Here is a 25,627-nt window from a genome sequence, read left to right as displayed (position 1 = left end):
GCTGGGTAATTTGTCGTCTGCTAAAATGTCGTCTGCTGAATCTCTAAAATTAGCATTTTCTTCAAAAAAAATCAAAGAATACTATCAGAATAGCAAACAGTTTGGATCCTGATGAGACGCCATGTTCTGTGGCGTCTCATCTGGATCCAAACTGTTTGCAAAAGCCTTCAAAATTCGGTTCCAGCGCTTAAAGGGTTAACAAAATGCAGCTATTTATTCTGGGTGACTGATGAAGCCCAGAAATAATACATCATTCAACATAAGAAATGCACCATTTGATATAACATACAATGTCTCTGGATTGCAAGGCTTATGTTAGGTTGAAGATAAGCTATTACTTGTTGTCTAATTTTTAATCATTTACCAAGCCACTACTTTTACTGCTACATTGTATAGTTTCTGGAGAAAAAGAATCCAACAAGGAATGATGCAACAAACTCATGGGCGTGTTAAGAAACACTTCTAAGGAAATAAATTCTTATCTTTTTGTTTCACAAAACAAATTTAAAGTTGAAACCTTTACTTTGTTTAACCCTTTCAGCGTTGGAACCGAATTTTAAAGGCCGTTGTAAACAGTTTGGATCCAGATGAGACACCACAGAACGTGGCGTCTCATCAGGATCCAAACTGTTTGCTATTCTGATAGTATTCTTTGAAAAAAAACAAAGATAATGTTAATTTTAGAAATTCGGCAGACGACAAATTTCCCAGCATGCAAAGGGTTAACAGTTTACCAATACAAGTTGCAGAGGGGTAATTGGTTGACATTTCCAAAGCAGGATCATATCAGTTTGAGAAAGCTTTCAATATTTGTATGATTTTTATCACCTTATGATCACTGATGCGAGAAGTAGATGTTTACATCAATAAGCATCTAATTGAAGCACATACATTTAAATATTCTCCTACCTGAGACAGGGCTTACGGATGCAATTGCAAATACTGAATAATGACTCACTAAAACATTATTTCCACATGAATAGTGCAATACTAACCATGTTTAAGAACTCTTCACACCGCTTACACAATAGGTAAATTATTGAACAAAATTTCCTCATAACCATTGCTTTGCATTACCACTGTAATAAATACATCAACAATTAAAGAGAAAACATTGACTCATACTTTTTAAACTTATATTGTAATACATTGACTCATACTTTTTAATTTTATATTGTTTTCTATAGTTTTAATTGTTTTTGATTTACTGGCATAACAGATTGATTTAAAATGGGTTTCTTCACCAACAAATGGATATCTGTATAACCTATCCTTATTTCCCATATGAGGTTATGTCCCAACCTAAATGTCCTTAAGATAAATAAATAAGCATTGAATCATACTCAAATATTCTGCTTGCTGACAGATCATCATAAAACATAATTGGTACACCTGAATGGCTAACTAAACACAGGACTGAGTGGATCTCTGCTGGGTTTATTACTAACATTTGGAATGTGTGTCAATATTAACAATGAAACAAAACATGAAGTACCTCTTTGCAAAGCTGTGTCTACCTTCAAGATAACATAAATGTGTGTCTCAATCCTTACCATGGCATATAAATCCACTCGGAAGCAGTTAATCCAATTGTAAAACTCGTAAGTGACTTAACTTTTTTTAGTTTATATAAATATTCATCCAGTGTTCACAATATACGATAGATCTACTATAAACTCCTAAATAAAACCGGCTTGTAACACCAATAACACAGACAGTAATGCTCGGTTAACTTTAAACATGTCAAACACAGGTAATCAAACTGCCGCTGAGAGCAAGTAGGTGACTACTTCAGATCATTGAGCTGTGACTGTGTCTAAAATAGAACTAAAAAGTCAGGGCAATCCTTTCACATTCCGCTAGAATTTGAGCTGCATCATTCAAAAAGGGTATCGTTCTATAGGCAGCCAGCAAAGATCTTCTCCATTTGTGCAGTCTGGTTGGCAGCTACCATGTGCACTTTTAAGACCACAAAAGCTTGAGTGATTTTACTAAGGACAGCGCTCATGCAAAGGCTGACCTGGAGCTACACTGGTGGCAAAATAATGGCATACGAACCATTCTCATATGACACAGCTAATGCTATATGAATACTTGAGCAACTGGGTCACATGAATGACATATAGAACCATACAAAAGAATGGCATTTTCATCATTTGCATTCAAACAACAGGCAAATATATCTTGCTTATCCCATTCATGTCTAGCGTCTAGAAAAAAGGCCTTGGCAAACAGCGTGGACCCAGAAGAGACGCCGCATGAAGCGGCGTCTCATCTGGGTCTGCGCAGTTTGCTTAAAGGAATTTCTGTAAGAAATATTCTAAATATAGAAATAAATAAACTAGACATCCCTAATTTTGGAAATAAATTGATCCAATTTAGAAGGATGGGAGAGTCCACTAGGCATAAATAGGTTAATCCTGGTTTAAGTAAACATAACAGATCAAACTAAAAACAAAAAAAAGTTTTCAATATTATAATGGAATAGGCAAATACCTATGTTTCCAGACATTCTTAATTTATTAAAAAAAAAAAACGTTCTTAACTTTTATTATATAATTTCTATTTAAATATACAAGTGACATTTATACAGTCAGGTCCAAAGTTTCTGTCTGCTATAAAGTAATGCAAGTTTTCATGGTCTCATTTGAAGACAGGGTACCAGACTTTGTAAATACACAGGCTGGTCTGGAGCTTTACTTGCTGCATATGGCATTAGACCCATTTTGGCACGATAAGGTTCAAACCACCATGATTGAAAGTACTCCAATATCAAACAATCCAGAATTTAATATCCACATGATGGAATTTACTAGCTACAATAACCTGTCTTCTTTAATTGTTAATCCAAATAACTCACAACAAAACAAACAGAATGCTGCTACAGAGGTTTACAAGTCTTTACGGAGTTTCAATTTACATTTTCTCGAGAGGAATACTTATTAAATAATTTCTTGTATTCACAACTCATTAAGTTTATACAAATATGCAGTAATCACCCAATCAAAATACCGAGGTGTTAATCAACCATTCAAATTCTGCCTTACAATAGAGGTCGAACTAAGTAAACAATAACCTGAAACCACAGGTCAGGAATTCCTAATCTATGCAGAAATTAATGTAGGAGTGCTAAGAGACCATAACTATCTAGATATGATTACATAATGGCCGAAAATAACAGAACATAATTACGTAGAATTAATGAAGGCATTCAATTACTATTCAGCATTATAAGTATTTAATATTGGTCAACTTTATATAGTGAAAGGAGATTCATGAAGACTACTTCAGCAAACAAGGAGGATGGCACAACAAAATGAAGTCCTTATAAAGAAAATTGAAGGAATAATATTAATCCATTTGAGAATCAAAGCATATTTTTGAAATTGATATGCATTTTTCATCAAGCAGCAAAACATGAAAACCATGATAAATAAACATAAATTGTGAAACTGAAACACATGACAAAGCAAAGCAAGTAAACATGCAAATATACAACACAAGATTACAAGCGAAAACACAACATATTTCAAGCAATAACACAAGATGCATTGAGGTCCCGTAACCACATGGATTCATTACCATTCTGAAGCACATGGGAGCTAACTAGTTTTTGCTTGTTAGGCAGCACGAGATTACATGGGTATTAGTTGTAAACGCTCCGAGTAGATACTCACAAGCAGGAGTCCATGAGACCGTGTGACTCGTCTCCAAAACGGAGCGAGTCGTCCTGGGGTCCTCCCCATTGAAAAGTATCATCAGTACTACTTATACTATTCATGCTTTCGGTCTCCGAACCTATCCTATACTGGAAATGAAGAAAAGCAAAACAGGTGAAATACAACAAAAGGCGGAGAAATAGGGTTTGGGGTTAGTGTCATAATGCACGATGGAAACAAACAGAAAGATGATGAATCATAATGCACAGTGGAAACAAACAGAGAGATGATAAATCATAATTATGGGTATTATGAAAGCAGTGTGTACATACGATTTTTAGCATCTTTGACTTTGTTAAACTAATGTTCAATTAATAAATTTACCATATTTATTGAATGAAAGAGACTAAATAGTAAACAAGTAATGAAACTCAATTTTCCAATATCATCAGTTTCTTATTCGTAACTAAGAGACAAGTTTCCACATTCAAACCAGTATTTAAAGATGCTGTTACAATTATACATTAGAAGTTGAAGGGAAATTGCAAATTAACCTACTTGACATAACATTAGTTGTGAAGAAAGGCAGATAAAATAATCAGGTAAAACTTAATTAAAATGCAAACACGGCATGTGCACACAAGGCAAAGATGCCTCCACATTCCACTTTTGTGACTAAAATCTTCTAATGACAAGCTATTTGATGGCTTTAGTTCAGTTTTGAGTTGCAATAGTGTTCTCCAGAAACACCGGCAGCTGGTGATTTCACCGGTTACAAAAAATATTTCCGTTTTAATTTCTAGTCGCTGGCTAATTTGAAAATATAACTGGCTACTCAAATTTTATGGAGAAGGACTAGTGTCACACAATAAGCATTGTCTTATGATGGTTAAATTATAATTGTGCCAAGAAATTGTATCATCTATCAATATATGGCAAAAATATTGTTTAGTCATACATTTCTGCTGGATATTCATATACATTTTGTACTTATACAGACGTATAGATTTACTGGCAAACGGTGCGACCGTTTTTGTTTTTAAAGAGGGGCATCATAGGAAAACTATTAACACTAATAAACCATCACTCAGATTTTAGACATAACTCTGCAGCTATTCATTAAAGATAGGTTTCTAACAAGATAGGAAAGGAAATAAACAATTCTGTTCATGAGCATTCTGAAAGTATAAAAAAAATGTTTTGTAATTGATATGGACTACCTATACTTAGACAACACATTGGACTTAGAAAACTGTAATACATTATGCAAACAATTATGCAAAATAAACTTAACATTTCACATATTTGTAAATTAAACATACAAAAAGCTGAATGTACTACATGTACATGTAAGCAAAGATGCATATAAAATGTCAAAAGCAGGGAAAGTTGTTCAGCAGACTGCAGAAGAATGTGGCTGTATTGTTTTGGTGTACACAATGATATGCTCTAATGGTTAGGACACAAAGAGAGGTCAAACTTGTTTAACACCAAAAGAACAGTTGTGAGTCAGACAAATGACTGTAACACAATACATAGGATATATTTGCACAGTTGTACATGGAAGTACATGGCAGGAATTATTTTGGTTTACTGAACAATGCATAAGAGGCATGTTGCATGACTTATGGAAACACCTTAATCAATAGTACACAATGTGGTTTGGGTGATGTGTCTGATCTTATGAAAGATTCATATTAAATAGTATCAACTCTTCTACAACTAAATAGAAATGTTATGTTTCTTGTACTTTGGCATACAAGGTTATAGAAAGATGTGGACAATGTATGTAACACTATTTGTGAGGCTGTGGTTGGAAAGACCGAGCTCCTTGCATGTGTGTATAGTGTGGTCCCAGTGCAGCGTGTAAAGGATGACAATAACATGTAACACTTTTAGGGAATTAAAGCGTTTAAAGAAAGTCTTTACTGAACGTAAAAGCAGTCTTGGCAGAAGTTGTAGTCACAGGCTAGCCTGTTTGAACAGCATTGGCTAATCTGGGACATTTAACGCACTTGCATTAAAAGGGATCTTTTCACGGTTTGGTAAATTGACAAAATTGAAAAAAGTTGTTTCAGATTCGCAAATTTTCGTTTTAGTTATGATATTTGTGAGGAAACAGTATTACTGAACATTTACCATAGTTCAATATAGCCATTATATGTATCTTTTGACGATTTGAAAACCTAAAAATTATAACGCGTTGCATCGCGAAACGATTGAATAATTTGGAGAGCTCTGTTGTTGTCGTTTAAATTTACAAAAGTACGAAGATTGCTTATATAAGGTATAAATACTTAAACTGTTAATACCCGGCGAAATAGCCGAGAGGGCTAATACGTTTTTACTTCAGACTAATTCCAAGACTCCGGGGGTCACTGGTTTGAGCCCTGGTACCGGCTACTTTTTTTTCCTTTTTTAAATTTAATTCTTGATTTTTTACTAGAGCTTTTAAGATCCAATGTTTACATTTATCAATATAAAGCATTTAATGACAAACCTTACAAGATGTCAAAATCTGTGAAAAGGCCCCTTTAACCTGGTTTTTCCAAAGCAAGGCTCATTTAGTACCAGGGTCATGGCACATGTGTGAGCTATCTGATTCTGAACTGAATCTGGCTGGCTCAGTAATTGACAGCATAATATACCTCAATGATCATAAATGATTAAAATGTAAGATCAATGTGTTGATAGAGTACTATGGATTAACCATATTCATTTTTAGAACTTTTGTAAACCAAAGCAATTGTGTGAGGCTTTAAAATGACAGGGTGTCCGTAATAGTAGTGTTCCATTGGCAACTAATTATGGTTTATCTATTAAGTTAAAGGCCTACCATAATTAGGTGGCGCGAATGGAATACAGCTTTTACAGACACCTGCTGAACATATATGTTTATATCATTACAATACTATTGCACTGAAAACAGGAATGTGTTGTCAAGAGTGGGTAAAAGTTATAAATAAGCCACCCAAAACAGGATTTAACCATTAAGACAACTATATATTAATCAATCTACATTAGATTTACATCTAGATAATATGAGACTACTTTAGCCCAAATGACTAATATATATCCACACAAACATTTATTCACTTACTGTAGACACGGCTGGGTTCTGTAAAAATGTATTCAACAGATTACTATTCCTTTGTTATCAATCCATTGTTACATGTATCCAGTGAGTCACACATATTATACATATTTTTTATCCCAAACACAATATAAATTCCTTGTACAACAAAATCACATTGAGAAACCAAATATTAAAGAAATTAACTGACAACTTGTAGATAATCTATGTAGTAGTATTCTAAATAACTAAATATCCAAAATATATTAAAACTATTCGTATTAGATCACAGAGTTTGTGTAATATGTATTTTGATCAGAGACACAGTTAATTGGTCACTCCTTCACCTGATGGTTAGACATAAGACATCCATGAACTATTATTACATTCGACAGCTATGACCCTAAGGGGAAAGAGATTCAAACACTAGATACATGGAGTCTGACAGCTCATGGTTTATTTTACCAAAACATTTATTATGCTGTCTGGTATCAACATAAATATTATTTTCATTTTTTTAACACAGACTGTAAATATGTTATAAAGTTTACCGTCTTTATTTTGTTATAGTCTTGATAGAAATAATGAATTAATTAAGACTTGATTACAAATATAGATTTGAGATATGTTTATTTGTGATAAGAGTTTGTTAGCTATAAGTGAACAATAAAACCCGGCAATTCTTTTCGGATTACAAATGTAATAATACGCATTTAAAAATTCTAACATTGAATAATACTTTTACACCAATTTCTAACAAATGGATATAACACATGCAATAAAGTAGGCAAATAATGTGTTTTGAGATTACCAAACAAATGAAAACATATGTATGCATGAATGACCTGACAAGTTATATTGTGATACCTATTTATCGCAATCGCGATCCAGAGAGCCAGTGATATCACAAAGTTAAGTGGCGCTTCCGCATAGTTAGGAATAATGCAATTTTACATACCATTTGTCATAGTTTCAAACAAGATTATTTTTTTTTAAAGATCTATGGTGTTGATTGTGATTGATCTTGATGAACAGTCAAAAGTTATATCTATGAGATCAAAGATAGCCAACACCTTTTTCTGAACAGTTCCTAGCTGCATCACACGCAAATCATTTTTTGATTGACATACCATAATAATATCGCAGAATATCTACATGTACATTTAATATCTTTCTGATAAAAATAAACAGCAAGTTCACATAGTTAGCGCAATAGCATCTATATAATGATTTGGTTACTGACTATGAACTGACCTTTATACATTTCAGGTTCGAATGCTATTTATTAAAGTGAGGCAACGATTCCACTGCTGGAACGACAGCTTGTTTAAAGCGTTATACATTCACATGTTTAACAGTCAATTTTCAAAACAATTTAAAATATTTTCAAATACATGCATTGATAATATCGCAAAAATATTATCAGCACAATCTTTAAAGTACAGAGAACAAAGGCCTGCAAGGTGTTGTGATAGGGAGTAGACTTTGCTTCTAGAGGTCCTAGGTTTGCACCCCATTATTTATTTTTTTCCTTGTAATCATGATTCCAAATAGGGTTTGGTACCTTTAAACAGATCTGGTTATCAATACTGTTTATGAGTATAGCCAGTCATGAACATCGAAATCAAGATGCATCATTATATGTCTGTCCCTGAGCCAACAATTAACAATCTCCACAACAAAACAAAGGATAAAATAACAAAACAAAGGATAAAATATCATGTTACCTATGCATGAATTATGATCAGCTAGAAGACAATGTCATGTGAAAGGGACAATGTTATTTAAAATGGCCCCATAAAAGCAACTTCTTAACAAAATCTGATCTACAATAAAATAATTAATGTAGGGATTGATGGAGAGACTACCGGTATTAACTGTTAAGGTCAGTAACTATGCTTTCTTGCCAGGAGAGATTGAAATCAAGAATTGCATATTAACAGTTTTGTAGTTAATTCTTCTGGACCTCGTGTACAAAGTAAAATGAAGAGTCACCAAGAATGTTAAGATGACTTTCAGTCTGGTGCTCTAAGCACACAAGTTGCAGGTCACATGATGACTTTGATATCACTGATATGAACAAGTGACTACTACATGTAACTACTCCAGACATTAATGTGTTTATCTTATTTGTATTATTATTATTTGTTGTTCATATGACTCATCTATAACCATACCATTTTTACCATCCTACACATTATTTTATCTGAATAACACACTTTCTATTAGTATGACAGTATGTGTCTATATTTTATCGATATAAGATATGTTTCTTCTGTTTACATAATTAATACAAGTTAGTGAAACAGCATTTTCAAGAAAATAAGCAAGTATGCTGTTAATGTCAAAAAATGTTGGGCTATCAATTATTTGCCCCAATAGCCCAGGGGGGAAACTAAACATTTTGAATCTGTCTGGCACTACTTATCCATTCTGTAACATCAGTATTTATATTACACACAACTTTAACAAGTCACAGTGGCAATGAAAAAGAATAATAAAACAAAAGATAGCCACCTATTTTGGTTGAATATATATTTCTGAGTGTTCAAAGCCTTTTTTTATTATATTACGTTTATTTTGCTGGTTCAGCAATAATCACCATGAGAGATAACAAATAAAGAACTCACTTCAACAAGTCTAAAGATACAGTAACAATGAAAATCCTAAACATATATACTTTAGTGCTAAAATCAGACTGCAGTCAATAACCAATGCAGATCCCTGCAAATCAGTTTCCTTTTATGTTGATGATCGGTGGTAACAGGTCTTGAACTGGCCTTTATTTGAAGTTTTGCTCCAAGGAATTTGATTATTTCTAGAAGTTTGAGTATTTCTATTAACAGATCAACCATGCAGTTGGTGCAAAAAGAGCTTATTGAGTGTTTGTACATTTTTGCAACCAAAATGATAATACAAAAGAAAAACCATATATAATTATAATATTTCTTACAGAAATTCCTTTAAGCAAACAGTGCAGACCCAGATGAGATGCCGCATCATGCGGCGTCTCATCTGGGTCTGCGCTTTTTGCCAAGGCCTTATTTCTAGACGCTAGGCATAAATGGGTTAAAACTAAATGTAACCTAAATTTCTCATACAGTTGCAGAGAAGAATGTAATATTGACACGCAAATGTTGCACTTCCCTTGTCAAAAAATAACCCACTTTCATACCAAAACACACTTAAACCAACATAAAACTATGTTTTTTCTGAGTTTTTCTTAGCAGAAGTTGGTTTTTGATATTAAAAGCGAGTTTTATGTGCGCTAAACTGTGCTTAACTGAGTTTAAAGTTGGTTATTTTAAGAAGATGTGTGTTTAAGCGAGTTTTTTTCTGTAAGAAGTCGGTTTTTTGTGTGTCAAAAGTGAGCCTTTTTATTTATGAGTTGGTTTATGTGTGTTTAAGTGTGTCTTTTTGTTTTATAAGCGAGTCTTTTACAACAGAAGTTGGTCTTTTTTTAAACAGAAGTGGGTTTAAGCGAGTTTAAATTGGTCTTTTTGTAAATAAGTTGAGAGCTGCAACGAGGCTTAAAGACTCACTTTAACACACTTTTCAATAAGTTGGTCTTTTGTTTATTAATATAACTCATCAATGAAACAATAATTCTTCAACTAGGTCTTTGTTTGATGTTTATAGCCATAAATAATACAAATCAATTGTAAAGGGGCTTTTTTTTACAGCTTGTTTGCCATTGTTCCTATTGTACATTTGTGTGCTCCCCATAATTTTTAGGGAATATTGGATGAAAATGGCTCTTTCAGAACATCACAGGTTCACAGATGGACAACAAGTATCACTGACAAAAACTATAACAATGGTCAAGCTTAGTTTTATACATAATACATGAAAGAGTTTGTGTTTCACTTTGATTTTTTTCTTTATGTTTGTTTTTATTATAAGCAATATCTTATGATTGTTTTATGTCTTAAAATTATTTTATTTTTTAAAATTTTAAAATAATCTTATACGATTGTTTATATTTGTTAAAAAAGTATTTACTTGTTAAATCTGCATATTTAAATAATTATGGTATTGGAAACATTATTTTGGAAATGATCTATTTATTTTTGTATATAAGTTATGCAAGATTTTAATATTTTCATATGATACCATCATATCCATTTTCTTAATTTGCAATAAAATAATAAAATGCCAAACATGACCTGTGTTACATCAACTGTCATCAAAATAACAAGACAATACCTAAAAACACCCTTATTTCACACCACTAACAATAAACAGATAACAATCTGTCAGGCATTCAGAGCTAAACAGGGTACTGATTATCTAGGGGTTGATAACTTGTACAGATAAGGCTACTGATGGTGTTTGCTTGGAGATAAGGCTGTGTGGAATGAGGTATAAGGCTTTTGATTGGCTATTGCACAAGGAGTTATGTTTTTGAAAACAACAACTTTTGAAAAACAAGCTGGTGTCAGCAGGGATGTATAATAGACATTATTACATCCCTGGTGTCAGCAATAATGAATATTGAGCTAAATTTAATTCAGCAACATTAATATAAAGAAGTGAAAGACTTATGATGATAGTGTAAAATGTCTTGTGTGATGAAAACAATGTGTTTTTTACAAGTACAATGTGGAAATCAACAATAAGCTGGTTGGAAAGGAGGTTGAACTGCCTGTTGTTTTTTTGGAATACTGAAGAACAGTTTTAACAGGTTTGTATTGTCTTTTATTCATCCCTTTTTTTATTAAGTTTATTGAATTAATTATGATCATTATCATATTTATGTATTGTCACTGGGAAATGTAAATGGGTAAGTTATTGTATTGCAATTTAAAGGAAAAACAACACAATTTGAAGCAAAAATAGATAAACTTACACATGAAAAAATGTAAATATTGTGTACAGTGAATAATTTTGGTTGTGTTTCATGGTTATTGTCATCTTAAATTTTATTTATAGCTATTTCTGGTATTACTGAACGGATTCCTTTCCCTCATACTTAATTAGAACTTATATATTTTAATTTTGAAGGTTAAACTCTTTCCACGAGGCAAAATTTACATTGATGGGAAGATCCTTTGGAAAGAATGTGCACTATCGCCTGCCTGATGTATGGACTTTTATACCTGCTTTTTACCCTGCACGAGCTGGCAAACTTGAGGGGAACAAGAGTGGGGAAACCTCGCCCTGTCCTTTACCAAGAAAGCTGGATTTGTTGAGAGGTAAACTATACAGGTTATTGCATTTAAAATGCAACTAGTCCACACAGTCAAATGAGGCCACGCATCTTGGTACATTTTCAAACTGCATTTTCTACCAAACGCAATTTCTTTTAATAATTGATGAAAAGTGCTAAGTCACATGTGATCACGGGATTAAAATTTCAAAAATAAACAAACAAAAACAACAAGCAAATAACTTAAATGTATTATTATGAAAGCAACAAGATTACCATAACAGCAATATTTCATAGTTAAGTGGAACGAAAACATAACCAATTAACATGTTTGAAGAATGCCTTGCCCTTTTGAAAGTGTTTTGGTATTAATCCTTTGCAGATCAACTGGCGAAAGAGATGCAGATCAACTGGCGAAAGAGATCCTCAAGAAGAGAAGGACACAAGTAGCATCAATGGTACATGTCGCTCCAGCACCTGCTTTCCAGGTCCCCCCACCCGCCAAGATCAGGTCTAGGTCCCTGCACTGGCTGCCGTCCAGGTCCCCTAGCGGGTCTTTCCAGTGGCTGCTGTGCAGGTCCCACCACCGTATGCCGTCAAGGTCCCTCCATATGCTGAAATTCAGGTTCCTGACATTCCGCTGCGGTTCGGGTACCTCCAGCAGCTGAGATCCAGGTCTCTGCAGCAGCTGCCGTCTAACCCCCCCCCCGCAGTGTTCCACTGCGGTTAACCTTTTGCTATAAAATCTTACATAAATGTCTATTATTGTATAACCTACTGTAAAAATAATATGTTTGTATTATTTTGCGGTTTACTATTTTTGTCATATAAACATAATATGGTACACATTGTCTTTTTTTTCCGTTAAACCACACGGGGCTTATAATGAATTGTTGTAATTGCTTTACAAAAGCCATTTTTTCTAGAACATATCAGTCCAAAATTATTTTGTTTCACACTGCAAAATCCCACAAAAGGCTCACAAAAAACCTACTTTCTTAAAAAAACTCACTGTTAAAACCCACAAAAAACCAACTTACCCAAACCCACATATGTTTTCTTCACAGATAAAATACTGTTAATAACTAGGTTTAAAGCGAGTTTAAAGCATGTTTTCACTGTGAAAAAAACTAAGAAAGGCTTGCTTTCAGCTAATTTTTCGCTCACTTAAAAACCGTGTTAAGCCTGCTTATAGCTCACATTTAAAACACACTATTTACCCACTTAAAACCAACTCCACAGACAGAAGTTGGTCTAAGCATGTTTAAAAAACCTCAAAAACCAACTTGTAGAAAATCATACTCACTTTAAACCCACTTAAGATGGTTAAAAAACCCACTATGTTGGTTTAAAGCGAGTTAAACCAAGATTTAACTCAGAAAAACCAAGTCGGTAAGCTAAAAAACCAAGTCGGTAAGCTAAAAAACCCAGTCGGTAAGCTAAAAGCGTGTCTAAAAAAACCCGCTTTTAGCACAGTGCAAATACCACAGATTTAAACACAGCTGAAGAAAACTCACTTTAAACCCACTTAAGACGGTTAAAAAACCCACTATGTTGGCTTTAAGCGAGTTAAACCAAGATTTAACTCAGATAAAACCAAGTAGGTAAGCAAAAAGTGTGTTTAAAAGACTCGCTTTTAGCTCGGTGCCAATACCGCAGGGTTAAACCCAGTTTTAAACTGGGTTATAACCGGATATTGCTCACTTTTTTGACAAGGGTTATACGCTAAACACATTGTTCAGTACAGTACCCTATTAGGATTCATGCAAAAGTAATTTTTATCAACAGATACATGCAATTGTTTGAACATTTTGTTCTTGCATAAATTTTTATTTTTTACATCATGGTTTACTTAAAAATAAGAGAAACGCATTATCACTTAAGGATTATATAAACACTAAAAGCTCTGCTGCAGTTGCTTCCAGTAATTATATCAGATGCTCCATTAAGAAACTGTAAACTCTTCATCATTACAGACTTCAGCTCTGACAGGTATGACTCTGAGTCAGCTTGAATGTTCTTCTAGCACAAAAACTGATACATGTACACCAGATATATCTTCCTGTAGCCTTAATATCCAAACGAAAAACAAAAGAAGTACTCAAATATTCATTGAAAACAAAGAGAATGCTAAAGAAACCACTATCTTAATTACTTGAGTGTTACCTGTTGACATGGAGATGATTACACCTGATATTGTGCTGTATGATAAGCCTAGCCAGTTTGCATCTGGCTACCAAGGAATGCCAGGTTTGGTATGGCTCTGAATGTCCTCACACCTATGTTCTGACTTCCTATTCTTCATGTAGATTTTAATTTTATAATTAATTTATTTCATATTGATTATATTTTTGATGATGTTAGTAATACACCAATTTAAGCAACAACAGTCCATTCAAACAATCACAAAGGTGAACCACCATACATTAAATCACTGCTGACACCTCCCACAACATGATCTACCCAATCCACAGACCAGCACACTACCTTGTCTTGTTCCCTTCTCAAAACACTGTAGTTCCCCCAGTTGCCCTGAGCCTGGATTGACCCCTGGTTCACCTGCCCTGACTTCATGTGGACAAACCCATGGTTGACATGCCCTGACTTGAGGCGTTGATGCTCCTGGCTGAGCTGGCCTGACTTCAAGAGGCTGTATTCTTCCTGGTAGAGCCTGTTGGTCAGCTGCTCTATCTGATGATCTAGCAGGGACTCCTGGATCTTGTGTATGCTCGCCATACTGGAGGTCTTGCTACTTTTTCTCAACATCTCCACCCACTAACCACAATTCGCTGTCCGAATTACTTAAACTAGACTTGACTGTCAACTAAACGGACCACGCTCTATCAACTTTGCTGGCCAGAATGTCCTCTTATTAAACTTGATCCAGCTATAAAAACTTTATCAAAATATCAACTTCTATACAACACTTTCAGTCAAAATTAGGGCTGTCACGATTCACCGGTATACCGGTATATCGCGGTGCATGTCGTGAAAAAAAATCGCACCGCGGTACGGCGTTGCCGCACCGGTTTTTTTAATATTATTATATTAGCACAGATATAAATACATTACATAATTATTTTGATATAGATATCGTTTTGAAAACTGTAGAAGCGATTCAAAATGGCTAAATAAATAATCCGTTAATATCCAGGTCAAGCAAGCGCTTCCACTGGTAGATGTTTAACTTTCACGTTTAAAATACGGCGATGTATGGGTCCGTACCTTTTTTGGAATTTGGGACAGATTTCCTTTGCAAATAAATTCATAATTATCCAAAAGATGTTTACTCTATTTTTTATTTTCTTTCTTTAGTATATCGATCGTTCAAAGCATGCCACTTCCGAATCATGTTATCTTAAGATTATGAATAAGTCGAGGAAGAGTGAGAACGCTGCGGATTTTCAATACTGGGCCTGCTGACTCCGCATTTTAAACATGCCCTTGAAGCGTTCGATTTACACAGATTGTAGTCACAGCTATTGTAGACAACATGGCGGACATTTTAGATAAAGACGCGAATAACAATAACAATAACAATGACTACTTCTATCAAGTTTATTACAGTTTCTTTTACAGTTTCTAGTCAAACTATGATACCAGTGTTTTCTGATTATCGAGTTTAATAAAGTTTGTAAAACTTGTTATTCTGCTGTTTTCTTCACAGATACATATTCTGTAAAATATCGCGGTACGTACCGCGATACAGTGTTACCGTACCACGATATACCGCGGTACGCTCATGGCGTATCGTGACAGCCCTAGTCAAAATATTTGCAATTTGCAAACTGAAACACTGCTTCATAGCAAACATATTTATTAAACAGGCATCTAATGGAACCTTTATATTTACTGTTTACAAATCCTATGCTATTTAATATACAGTATAAAGCAATCACTACACGAATTTCATTGAAATAACAGTCACAGCGCACAAGAAACATCGTCAAAGCAACTCACATGCCAATTGCACATACACACATGTAATGCATGCATGAACTGACACCAATGAGAGACCAAACACAAAACAAGTTGAAATGTTAAGAACTATTGCCTAATGGTTGTTATGAACAAAATTCAATTACCTGAATGGATACAATTCAATAAACAGCATTTTCATGTTTGTAACATAAAATGTAACAATTGAATAATGTCAAATAGCATGTTTAAAGAACACCACAATGTGAAGAATAGCCAATATAATATGTTACTCTATCAGCAGGATCTATCTATACTAAAAACTCTGAGGCACTAATCTTATAGTATTGAGTATTTCATGGCATTGGGATGAATGAAAATTAACAATAACATGAACCTTAAGGCATTCTTTAAATTGCAACCTTTTGAAATGTGTCAGTATTCTTGAAATACATAAAAAGTCCATGATTATTACCACACCAACAGCATAAACAGTTACATAAATTCTGGTGAGAACTTCTCTCCATCATTCAAGAAACCTTTCAAGAAAGTGCACTAAATATTTATTCTGGTTGTTTCATCACTTATACATATGACTGGTGAGATATTCTGTGGACATTCCTGTAGGTACCGTATGTTTTATTCAGCACAGAATTTCCAGGTTTTATTTTACACAGCTTTGAAGTCATGTACTTAAAGTTAAACTGTAAACATGCATTTTGTTTCAAGTGTGTGCAGCGTTATAAAAGTGCATCTTAAATATATTAAACCTGCTTATATTAAAGGGATCTTTTCACGCTTTGGTAAATTGACAAAATTGAAAAAAGTTGTTTCAGATTCGTAAGTTTTCGTTTTAGTTATGATATTTGTGAGGAAACAGTAATACTGAACATTAACCATGCTCTAATATAGCCATTACATGCATCTTTTGACGATTTTAAAACCTAAAAGTTATAAAGCGTTGCAACGCGAAACGATTGAATAATTTGGAGAGTTCTGTTTTTGTCGTTAAATTTTGTGAAACTACGAAGATTGCTTATATACGGTATAAAATACGTCAAGAGTGTGTACTCGGAGGAATAGCTCAGTAGGCTAAAGCGTTTTTACTTCAAGACTCTGGCAGGACTCCAGGGGTCACTGGTTCGAAACCTGCTCCGGGCAATGTTCTTTTCCTTTTTTAAATTTTTTTCTTGATTTTTTACTGGAGCTTTTATGATCCAATGTTTACATTTATCAATATAAAGCATTTAATGAATAAGTTTAAAAAAATGCCAAAATCTGTGAAAAGGCCCCTTTAAAGAACAAAGAGCAAACCCAACCAGATTTATTGCTTATTTAGTGTTGTCCATTACATATGAAACCTTCATTTTAACATTCTAGAATTGCATTTTGCTTTTAGATCATTGCTGTGGAAATAAATAACAATTTGCTTTCTAAGCAGAAATGTTATCCAACAAGACACATTAATCAAATGATAATGTGATCTAGAGAAAATGTGCATACCCTTTATTAATGTATGTATTGATCATTGAAAGCAGACACAATGTCTTGTGTAAAACAGAATATTTATACAAGGGATAAGCATTGAATTTATGTCTCAAGAGTGGCCAGAAAATTGAAATATAACTGCAAGTAGATGGCTGCCACAGGTAAAATACACTGATAAAGTGTATGCTTGCTTTCAGCAAGAATCACTTTTGGAGCTTGGGATTAGCCAGTATTCATAAATAATTATATGGGCCATGTTCTGAGAAAACTGGACTTAATGCATGTGCGTAAAGTGTCATCCCAGATTAGCCTGTGCAGTCTACACAGGCTAATCAGGGACGACACTTTACACCTACACATGATTTTCTGTAAGGAGGGACTTCCTTGAAACTAAAAATATCATAAAAGCGGAAAGTGTCGTGCCTGATTAGCCTGTCAGGGACGACACTTTACTCACATGCATTAAGCCCAGTTTTCTCAGAACACGGCTCATATGATTTTATAAAATAATCTGTCTTATGTTCATATTTGATCTCCTCCTGAAATCTATGGATCTATGTTCTACTTTTAAGTGCGGTATTATTTGTATGTACCAGGTTGTGATGTTTGTTCTGCCAGGGCCCTTGCTACACTTAGGGGGATTGGGGCTGAGGCTCTTAGAAGGGGGAATTTCATGTCGTTTAAAGCGAAAAGGGGAATTTCAGAAGATCTTTTCACCAACCATTCAACACTTAAAATTGCTTTATTTTAATGTAATGTAAATAAATATACATTTAATAAAAGGTTTTTAGCACAATACCAGCTGGCAGCATAGGTATAAAATTAAAAAAAAAAATTCTCTTTTTTTGGAGGGGGAAATTTTAAGCTGAAATAGAAGAAAAAGTATACTTTTTTCATGGGGGAAGCTGCCGATATTCGGCAGTAAAAAGTGCAAATCGAGGGTCCTGTCTGCCCTATTTTTTTTATAAATTTGTATAGACAATTGATCAATTGCCTTAACCCTTTCCCACTCAGAAACAAGGTGAAAATGGCCAAGTGCAAACAGCATAAAACCAGAACAGGCTGCGAGTAACTCGCAGTCTGTTCAGGTCTTATGCTGTTTTCTACTCATCAGTGTCTGAGAGTTGGAAATTAAGCTTTTAAAACTTTAATCTAGTAAGAAAGGCCTTTAATTAAACGTAACTTTCTAAGGGAATACACATGCGTCAAAATGCGTTTCTCAGTGATAAAGGATTAAATAAAAGACTGACTGGCGGACATTAACAAAAATATCTCTTCTATAAATGAATCTGGAGTTACTTCATTCCTGTATTTATTCTCAGACAAAGCTATAATGTTTTAACATGCAATACTATGTCTATATGACATATGCAAACATTGTAGCTCAAGATATCCCTTTAAATCAATAAAGCACGAGTTAAAATGTCTGCTCATAAGACCACGAAACCTAGCATGACCCGAAGACAGACAGGGTAGCTCTTGATCAAACCATCAGAATGCAAAGGTGCATCTGGAGCTATGATGGCCACAACACTGCTCAATAACAAAAGTCTTGTTCTGAGACCAAGTAACTTCTCTACTGTAAGAAACTTTTCTACTGACCTGCTGGACTTTGTGAGAGACTCTGGCTCTTTCCTCCTCAAGTTCCCGAGTCAAACGCTCAAACTGGGCTTCCTACAAACAGGTACAAGTGTAAGACTCAATCTACAGGGGCCAGACTTCAATCTCAAAAAATCTTGCAATTATGACTTCAGACTTGTTCTTCTACCAGCGACGGTAAACAAATTAGTACACAAATTTCTGATTTAATTCCATTTTAAGAATGACCATTGTTACATACTGTTGAATTTTATTCTGTATATTTTATTTGATATATACATACAAGACAACTATTACATGGAATCAGTGATCCTACAAGTACATTGCTACATCAGGCCTTGCACAGTTGCCCGAGAGTCGCTAGCCACCCACCTGTTCTCTTACTGACTTTAGAATGCTATCTTTCTTATTATGGTTGACATCAAATCCTTGAGGTGTTCCATATGCATCATCATAGCCCCTAGAAGACACACCCGTTGGCATATTCCAAAAGTTCACTTCATAGTTTCCAAGAGAGTATAATATTCCAGGATTTTCACTAGTTAGGAATGATTTCTGGTGGCCTCTGTTGATAACTGCAATTAAATATGTATACTAACTAAAACATTTATATACAACAAGCAAATTTGTTGAAATAATATCCCCTCACAAATAAATTGTGTGTGACATAAAGACAGACTGATGGATGGACAACACCAATAATATACAGGGTTCTCAATAACTTTTGAGCCAACAGGCGAAAATGTGAAACCAACAGGCCTTCTAGGGGGGTCCGGGGGCATGCTCCCCCTGAAAATTTTGAAATCGAGCACTTGGTTTCCTGCATTTTGGGCCATTTTATGGCTATTTTAATGGTCAACCATGCACTTAAATTTTAGCATTTTTTGTGCATATTGTGAATTTTAGCTTTTTTAACTAACAAACGTTAGTTTCCAACAATCATTATTTGGATAAATATGACTTTCTGATACGTAATTCCGCTCGATTTTTTGGGTCACTTTTTACAATTTTGATGTGTTTTTTGCACAATTAGGTTTTAATTGGGACATTTTATTCTGATTAGGAAAAACTTCGATTTTGGATTGGGAATGGGGACGAAATTCGGCCCTACAGGAATGGGCGGAAAAGGCCTGATCGTCAGTCTACCATGCACATTTTGCGTGACATTTCTAGTTTGAAACGTTACAAACTTTCACAACAACAAAAACTTTGCATTAACACAAAAAACACAAGCAATCAGAAACAAAAACTCATTATGTGATGAAAAGAACGTCAAAATATTTTACTGCTTTTTGACCGATTCTAATTTGCACCTTTCCATTGTTGTTGTTGTTGTAATGCGTTAAGGGAGATAATCAAGCAACGTCTTTGCTTAATAGCAAAAAGGAGCAAAATTACTGAAAAGACACGCAAATTTTGAAAAGTCAATTGCAAATTTTCCAGCCAAAATCTTATTTCAAACGGCCAATTTGGCCGGCGGCCGGCTCTTATTGAGAACCCTGATATAAACCTCCACTTTGGCAGGCAATAAAAATAACAGACAGTGTTTCATGATTTTATCATATTGAAATTATAAATACAATGTATACCACACATTAATGATACATATTGATTAAATGTGTTTTATGACTAAGTACTATTACAAAAGTTATACAGAAAATTATGGTGTGAACAATCAGAAAAATACAGTTACTCTTGACACAAATCGACTACTGTGCACAATACTTATTTCATGTATATATTTGTGGTAATGGTGCACACTGGGGGGAAAATATTACAATCCAAGAATAGATGTACATAAAGTAAGTATATAGTGGTGTCCACTGTGGACTGTTTATAAATTAATGTTAAACATGCAGTTACCATCTTTTAATTTATGACAGATTTTTATATTTTGTGAAAGTAGCCTATTCCATGCATTTTTTTCATTAAACTTGCACATAAATTGCAGACCACTGCGCTATTGTAAACACAACACTTTCATGTATTTGATTTATTTTAAAGAAAATTATTTTACTTTTTCAAAATTCTCAGAAAATGTTGGATGGAAATCTGTGCGCTCACATCGTGAAAATAGGTGACATGAGGATATACACACGTTCAGTGGGAAAACCCTGTCCTGATTGGATGATAATTTTACCAAATCTTTAAATAGTAGCATATATGCAGAAAATTCATTTGAAAAAATTGCAAACATTGTTTTTTGTTTGCAATTCTTGAGCACTTTTTTGCGTCAATGTTGCTCAAAAGAAGATCGACCCATAAAACAGATACTTGTTTTGTAAATTAAAAAAAAATAAACTAGAGCTTTGTCACAGACGTGACGAATACCTCCACATGCTGCAGTGACACAGAATATTTTGCATGTTGTCTTCACAAAAAACAGCAGACACCATGCTCAATGTTTAAAACACACTAAGTGACACCGTGACCTAGTTTTTGACCCAGCATGGCACATGTTTGAACTTGACCCACACATCACCAAGTACAACCTCTGACCAAATGTGGTGAAGATCAGATAAAAACTACTTGAATTAGAGAGCGGCCACCATTATGAATGTGTAAAACGTATAAAGTGACCCCGTGACCTTGTTTGTGATCTGGCGTGGCTCATGTTCGAACAGGGCCTTAAGATCATCTAGATGCAACTTCTGACCAAGTTTGGTGAAGCTCGGATGAAAACTACTTGAATTAGAGAGGACACCATGCTCAATGTTTGAACGAACTAAGTGACCTAGTTTTTGACCTGGTATGACGAATATTCGAACTTGACCTAGACAACATCTAGATACAACATCTGACCAAGTTTGGTGAAGATTGGATGAAAACAACTTGAATTAGAGAGCGGACACTTAAAACGGACCGACACACAGACAAGCTCACTCCTCTATATACTATCTATCTATCTATATATACTGCCAAGCGCCCTTTAGAGCATTATAGGCAGAGGGACATTATCGAGTCTGTTTCCTGGGAAGAACCAGTACTAGGTGTCTATGCTGGAGATAATGAGAATGCTCCCCGATTGGGGAGCGAACCCATGAACTCCCGATCGCTAGGCGGACACCTCATCCTCTACACCACCGCGATCTTCCCCCCAAAACTTCGTTTCAACTATGGGGGGATGGGTGGTCAATCATTAAGTTTCTATAAATTTGTTAATGGAATGGAATTTTTAAAGTTTTGTTGACAGCATGCCTATTGCAATCGAGGACTCTCGCTTTTCAGATTTGACGTCTTGACTCAAGGTAAACAACGCGCGTATGATAAAATTTGCGGGTGTGATTGGAACTTTTGGCTTTTTGTGGTTACGCACGGTGTAAATAAATTATTTTGACATGATTTAATGGGAATAAAATAAAGCTTTGAAGGTACACAGTTTATTGCTGCATTGTTTGAATTAACTCAGAAATTCTTTCATTTGTTTCATTTACCGCTCGACTCAAGGTAATTGGGAGGATAATTCCCTTATAATTTTTAGTAAATATTGGTTTATAATTGATATGAAAAACACTGCGGAGTTTTACATATATATATATATATATATAGTCTCCCATTGAATGCAGAAATATATTCATTTTAACAAAACCTTACAATGAAAACCCAATTGCAATTATGGAAACATCATGATCATTCATTGTTAGTTCTGGCTTCCATAACTTTAAATGTCGCTTTTTATGATTTTTGACTGGCGCGACTTTATAGTTATGGACCAACCCCATTAGGAAAGTCAACCAGAAATTCCCGAAAAGTTGACAGTTAACAAAGACCGGTCCAAAACAGCTTTTAAATGCAGTTGTTGGCCTAAATCAACCACTTGATTGGAAAGATTGACATTTTTCACATTTAACTGATATACTCTTTCACAAAAAACTATCTTAAACATTTAAAATGTATCTATTCTGCTCATACATATCGAGAAAAACAGCGATGTGACAGACTTTCTTGAAATGCGAATCTCCCGAGATTACACGGTCATATGACGTTATTTCTATTTTTAGTAACAAACCATGTGCTCAAGTGTTTTCAAATTCAGAATGACATTTCCCGGTATTTTAATTATTCTGGCTTATTTTGTAAACAAATTGTAGTGTCAATACAAAGTCAAAGTAAATATTATATAAAACTACCTGATTCACAATGAAATCAGTCTTATAATCCACCAGACGTAAGTTGTTAATCACAAATAATAGATTTCAGAAAACGAAAGTAATGTTTACAATTTCAGCATAAAATGTCACGGTTTATCCGAAAGTATCCAAATGAAAACTCGTCACGTGACAAAGCAACAATGGCGTCAAAATTGTGAATTTCAGACTGATGAGAGTTATTTTCATCTAATGTAAGATGCATTTGAAACATCTGAACCTTAAAACATTCATCGATGCAGTAATTTATATTCATTCACTAATATATGTAGAAATGTATCCAAGAAAATAAGCTTTCTTTGATTTATAGCGTGACATAAATATGTTACGACTCTGGTTGACTTTCGATACGGGGTTAGCTTCAGCGTACAGGTCTGTCAATACTATATAAACTGTACGCTGAAGTTTCTTTAGCTAATTCATTGTTAGTTGAAGATTTCAAACATTTGTTTTGGTTCGTGATTATTTTTTCAATACCATTTACAAACTTGTTCAGCTTCCACGAACCAATGTACTGTCATATAGCTATTCTTACCGAAAATTGGTATCCTTTGTGCGTTTACCTGAATGCAAAAATTGAATAATTCCAATTAAATTTGAAGTCCAACTCTTTGTCAAACCACAACATCCGCCGAAAACGGCTGTTCCATAAACAAAATTCCTCCCAAGCCTAGGTATATAAGAACACGTGGATTTATATATTGAAAGAATCAATGATATTGTTATATGTTAATCTAGATTTAAAAAGTATTGTTATAAGTATCGGAATAAATAAAAGTGTATTTCAAGAAAGCAACGTTGAATACAGCTTGACATTCCATTAAAATATTTGCTTCCATTTGATTCAATTTTCACAGGTAAAGAAAGGGAGGTAACTACCCGTCAAAGCACACAGAGGGCACAGTCACACACATTTCATGTACCATAGTTTTCATCAGTACCTTCGCTGTCAACCCCTAGGCTATATTTTCTTAACATCTTTTACACACATCCCCGATCTATCAATTACCCGTTGTGCTCAATGCTTCATCTATCGATGGCTAGTGTAATACGTCAGTGGCTGATATATAACCATAATAGTATTTTCTCTTTGAATTCAAACCTTCTCTTGAATCATACTTTATGATACATTTCTGTGAAAACTGTGTTGTAGTTGATAAACATTTTATTATCAATTTACTTTAAAACTTTATGCTACATTTCCTAATAAAGTTTTTATTTTATTTTTAAAGGTTGCTTTTCCTTCTTCATAAAACATCATACATTTCTGAAACCTAAAGCTTTAGACATGTGTGTGAATTTCACACCAATGCTTAAAGCTTTAGACTTCAGAGGGGTGCTGATTTACTTGTTATACATCATAAATTTATCGCACAAAATAAGGTTTTTATCCGCGTTCAAATTCACCTTGAACAGTGCCTAATATAAAAAATCTATTCGGGGGAGGGGGGGGGGGCAACCCCTCCCGCATTCTCCCCGTTTGGGCCCCCAGGCAAAATTGCCTGGATACGGCCCTGGACTGTTCTTATAGCAACGTAAAATCGTATATGTCCGCCTTATTCTCGATTCGCTTTTTGTTTAATTATTATACGTTACAGTCATTGTTTAAATAATTAAATATCTTAAAGACGAAAAATATCAAGATACAACTTTTTTGCAAAAATGTAATTACGCGTTAAAATAAATGTTTTGATATAACTGAATTATGCATTCAATGCACAAATTCCAGGAGGATAACATCGAGGTTTTCATTACAAGTCTCCGGATTAACTGTCCATGATTTTATCGTGGAGGAGTACACATTACGGGCCGATTAGTGTGCGTGTTACAACAAGCCAATTACTTTAGCGATTGATATTGATACGGGGTTATTCACGCATGACTATGACCCTAACCCTTACCCTAACCCTCTACCCCCCCCCCCATGCGCATTACAGTACCATGCCTCGCTCGTTGTCGTTGTCCGCTTCCCATGACTAATTCACAACCGCGGGAATCTTCGCTGCATTGGGGCCATACTCAGATTCAGTCGGATTAGAAATTTGGTCAAGCGGCAATTAAGATGTTATCAATAAGGGCACATGGAAGCCAGTTGTATGTCATGTATATTGGTATAATCATGAAAGGGCAGGGCGGTGGCCTTTGAAAAGGGCAGCGTGGCGCTAAATGGCTTTGAAAGGGGGCAGCGTGGCGCTACAAAAAGGGCATGGCGCCGCGCCACGCTAAAACGGCCTGGAAAAAATCACTAGATTTTAGTCAATCATGTTTTGCCAAAATACTGGCGAGACTAAGCTCCATAAATGTCTCTCAATTCAGGACGAAAAGTACACAGGCCAGATTTTGTCTGTAACAACCACGAACGATTTGGGGTTTATGCAAGTAGTTCAACTTTTAAGAAATAACACGATACACAACTCGCATGACCCAGTTGACAATGATCATGCAGTCTTTATGAATGAAATCTCCAGTTGTAAAGACACACTTCCGCATTGGACCAATGAAATCACTCGTGTGTTTGAAATGTCAGTTAGTTGAAATGTATGTAAACAAAGGTTTCAAACGGTGCTGGACAGTTAGTCTTGATGCATAATGT

The 25,627-nt window shown here is 34.7% G+C and overlaps 1 protein-coding gene and 1 long non-coding RNA gene across 8 annotated transcripts in view; one reads left to right on the top strand and one right to left on the bottom strand.

Moving 5' to 3' along the window:
• LOC127837566 (catenin delta-2-like) overlaps positions 1-23,904 on the bottom strand; it is a 69,564-nt gene extending 45,660 nt beyond the window's left edge. For 3 of the 7 annotated variants that reach the window (XM_052364772.1, XM_052364802.1, XM_052364813.1), the window contains exons 1-5: positions 23,570-23,904; positions 19,259-19,461; positions 18,890-18,961; positions 6,760-6,777; positions 3,678-3,808 (exon numbers count right to left, since the gene is read on the bottom strand). In XM_052364772.1, the coding sequence (XP_052220732.1) occupies positions 3,678-3,808; positions 6,760-6,777; positions 18,890-18,961; positions 19,259-19,369 (332 nt within the window). In that variant the 5' untranslated portion in view covers positions 19,370-19,461; positions 23,570-23,904. Of the gene's footprint in view, positions 1-1,553; positions 1,790-3,677; positions 3,809-6,759; positions 6,778-18,889; positions 18,962-19,258; positions 19,462-23,569 lie in introns of those variants that run through there. The other 4 variants (XM_052364780.1, XM_052364791.1, XM_052364821.1 and 1 more) reach the window with 4 other exon arrangements.
• On the top strand, positions 11,142-12,485 carry LOC127837591 (uncharacterized). The gene is made up of 3 exons (XR_008029343.1): positions 11,142-11,416; positions 11,737-11,927; positions 12,264-12,485. It is a non-coding gene; the product is annotated as an uncharacterized LOC127837591 (long non-coding RNA).
• Positions 23,905-25,627: the final 1,723 nt, after the last annotated feature.

This window comes from Dreissena polymorpha, chromosome 1 (genome assembly GCF_020536995.1).
Source record: "Dreissena polymorpha isolate Duluth1 chromosome 1, UMN_Dpol_1.0, whole genome shotgun sequence".
In the NCBI taxonomy this organism is placed as follows: domain Eukaryota; kingdom Metazoa; phylum Mollusca; class Bivalvia; order Myida; family Dreissenidae; genus Dreissena; species Dreissena polymorpha.
Note: the sequence above shows the minus strand (reverse complement) of the source record. Positions and strands in the feature narration are given on the sequence as shown.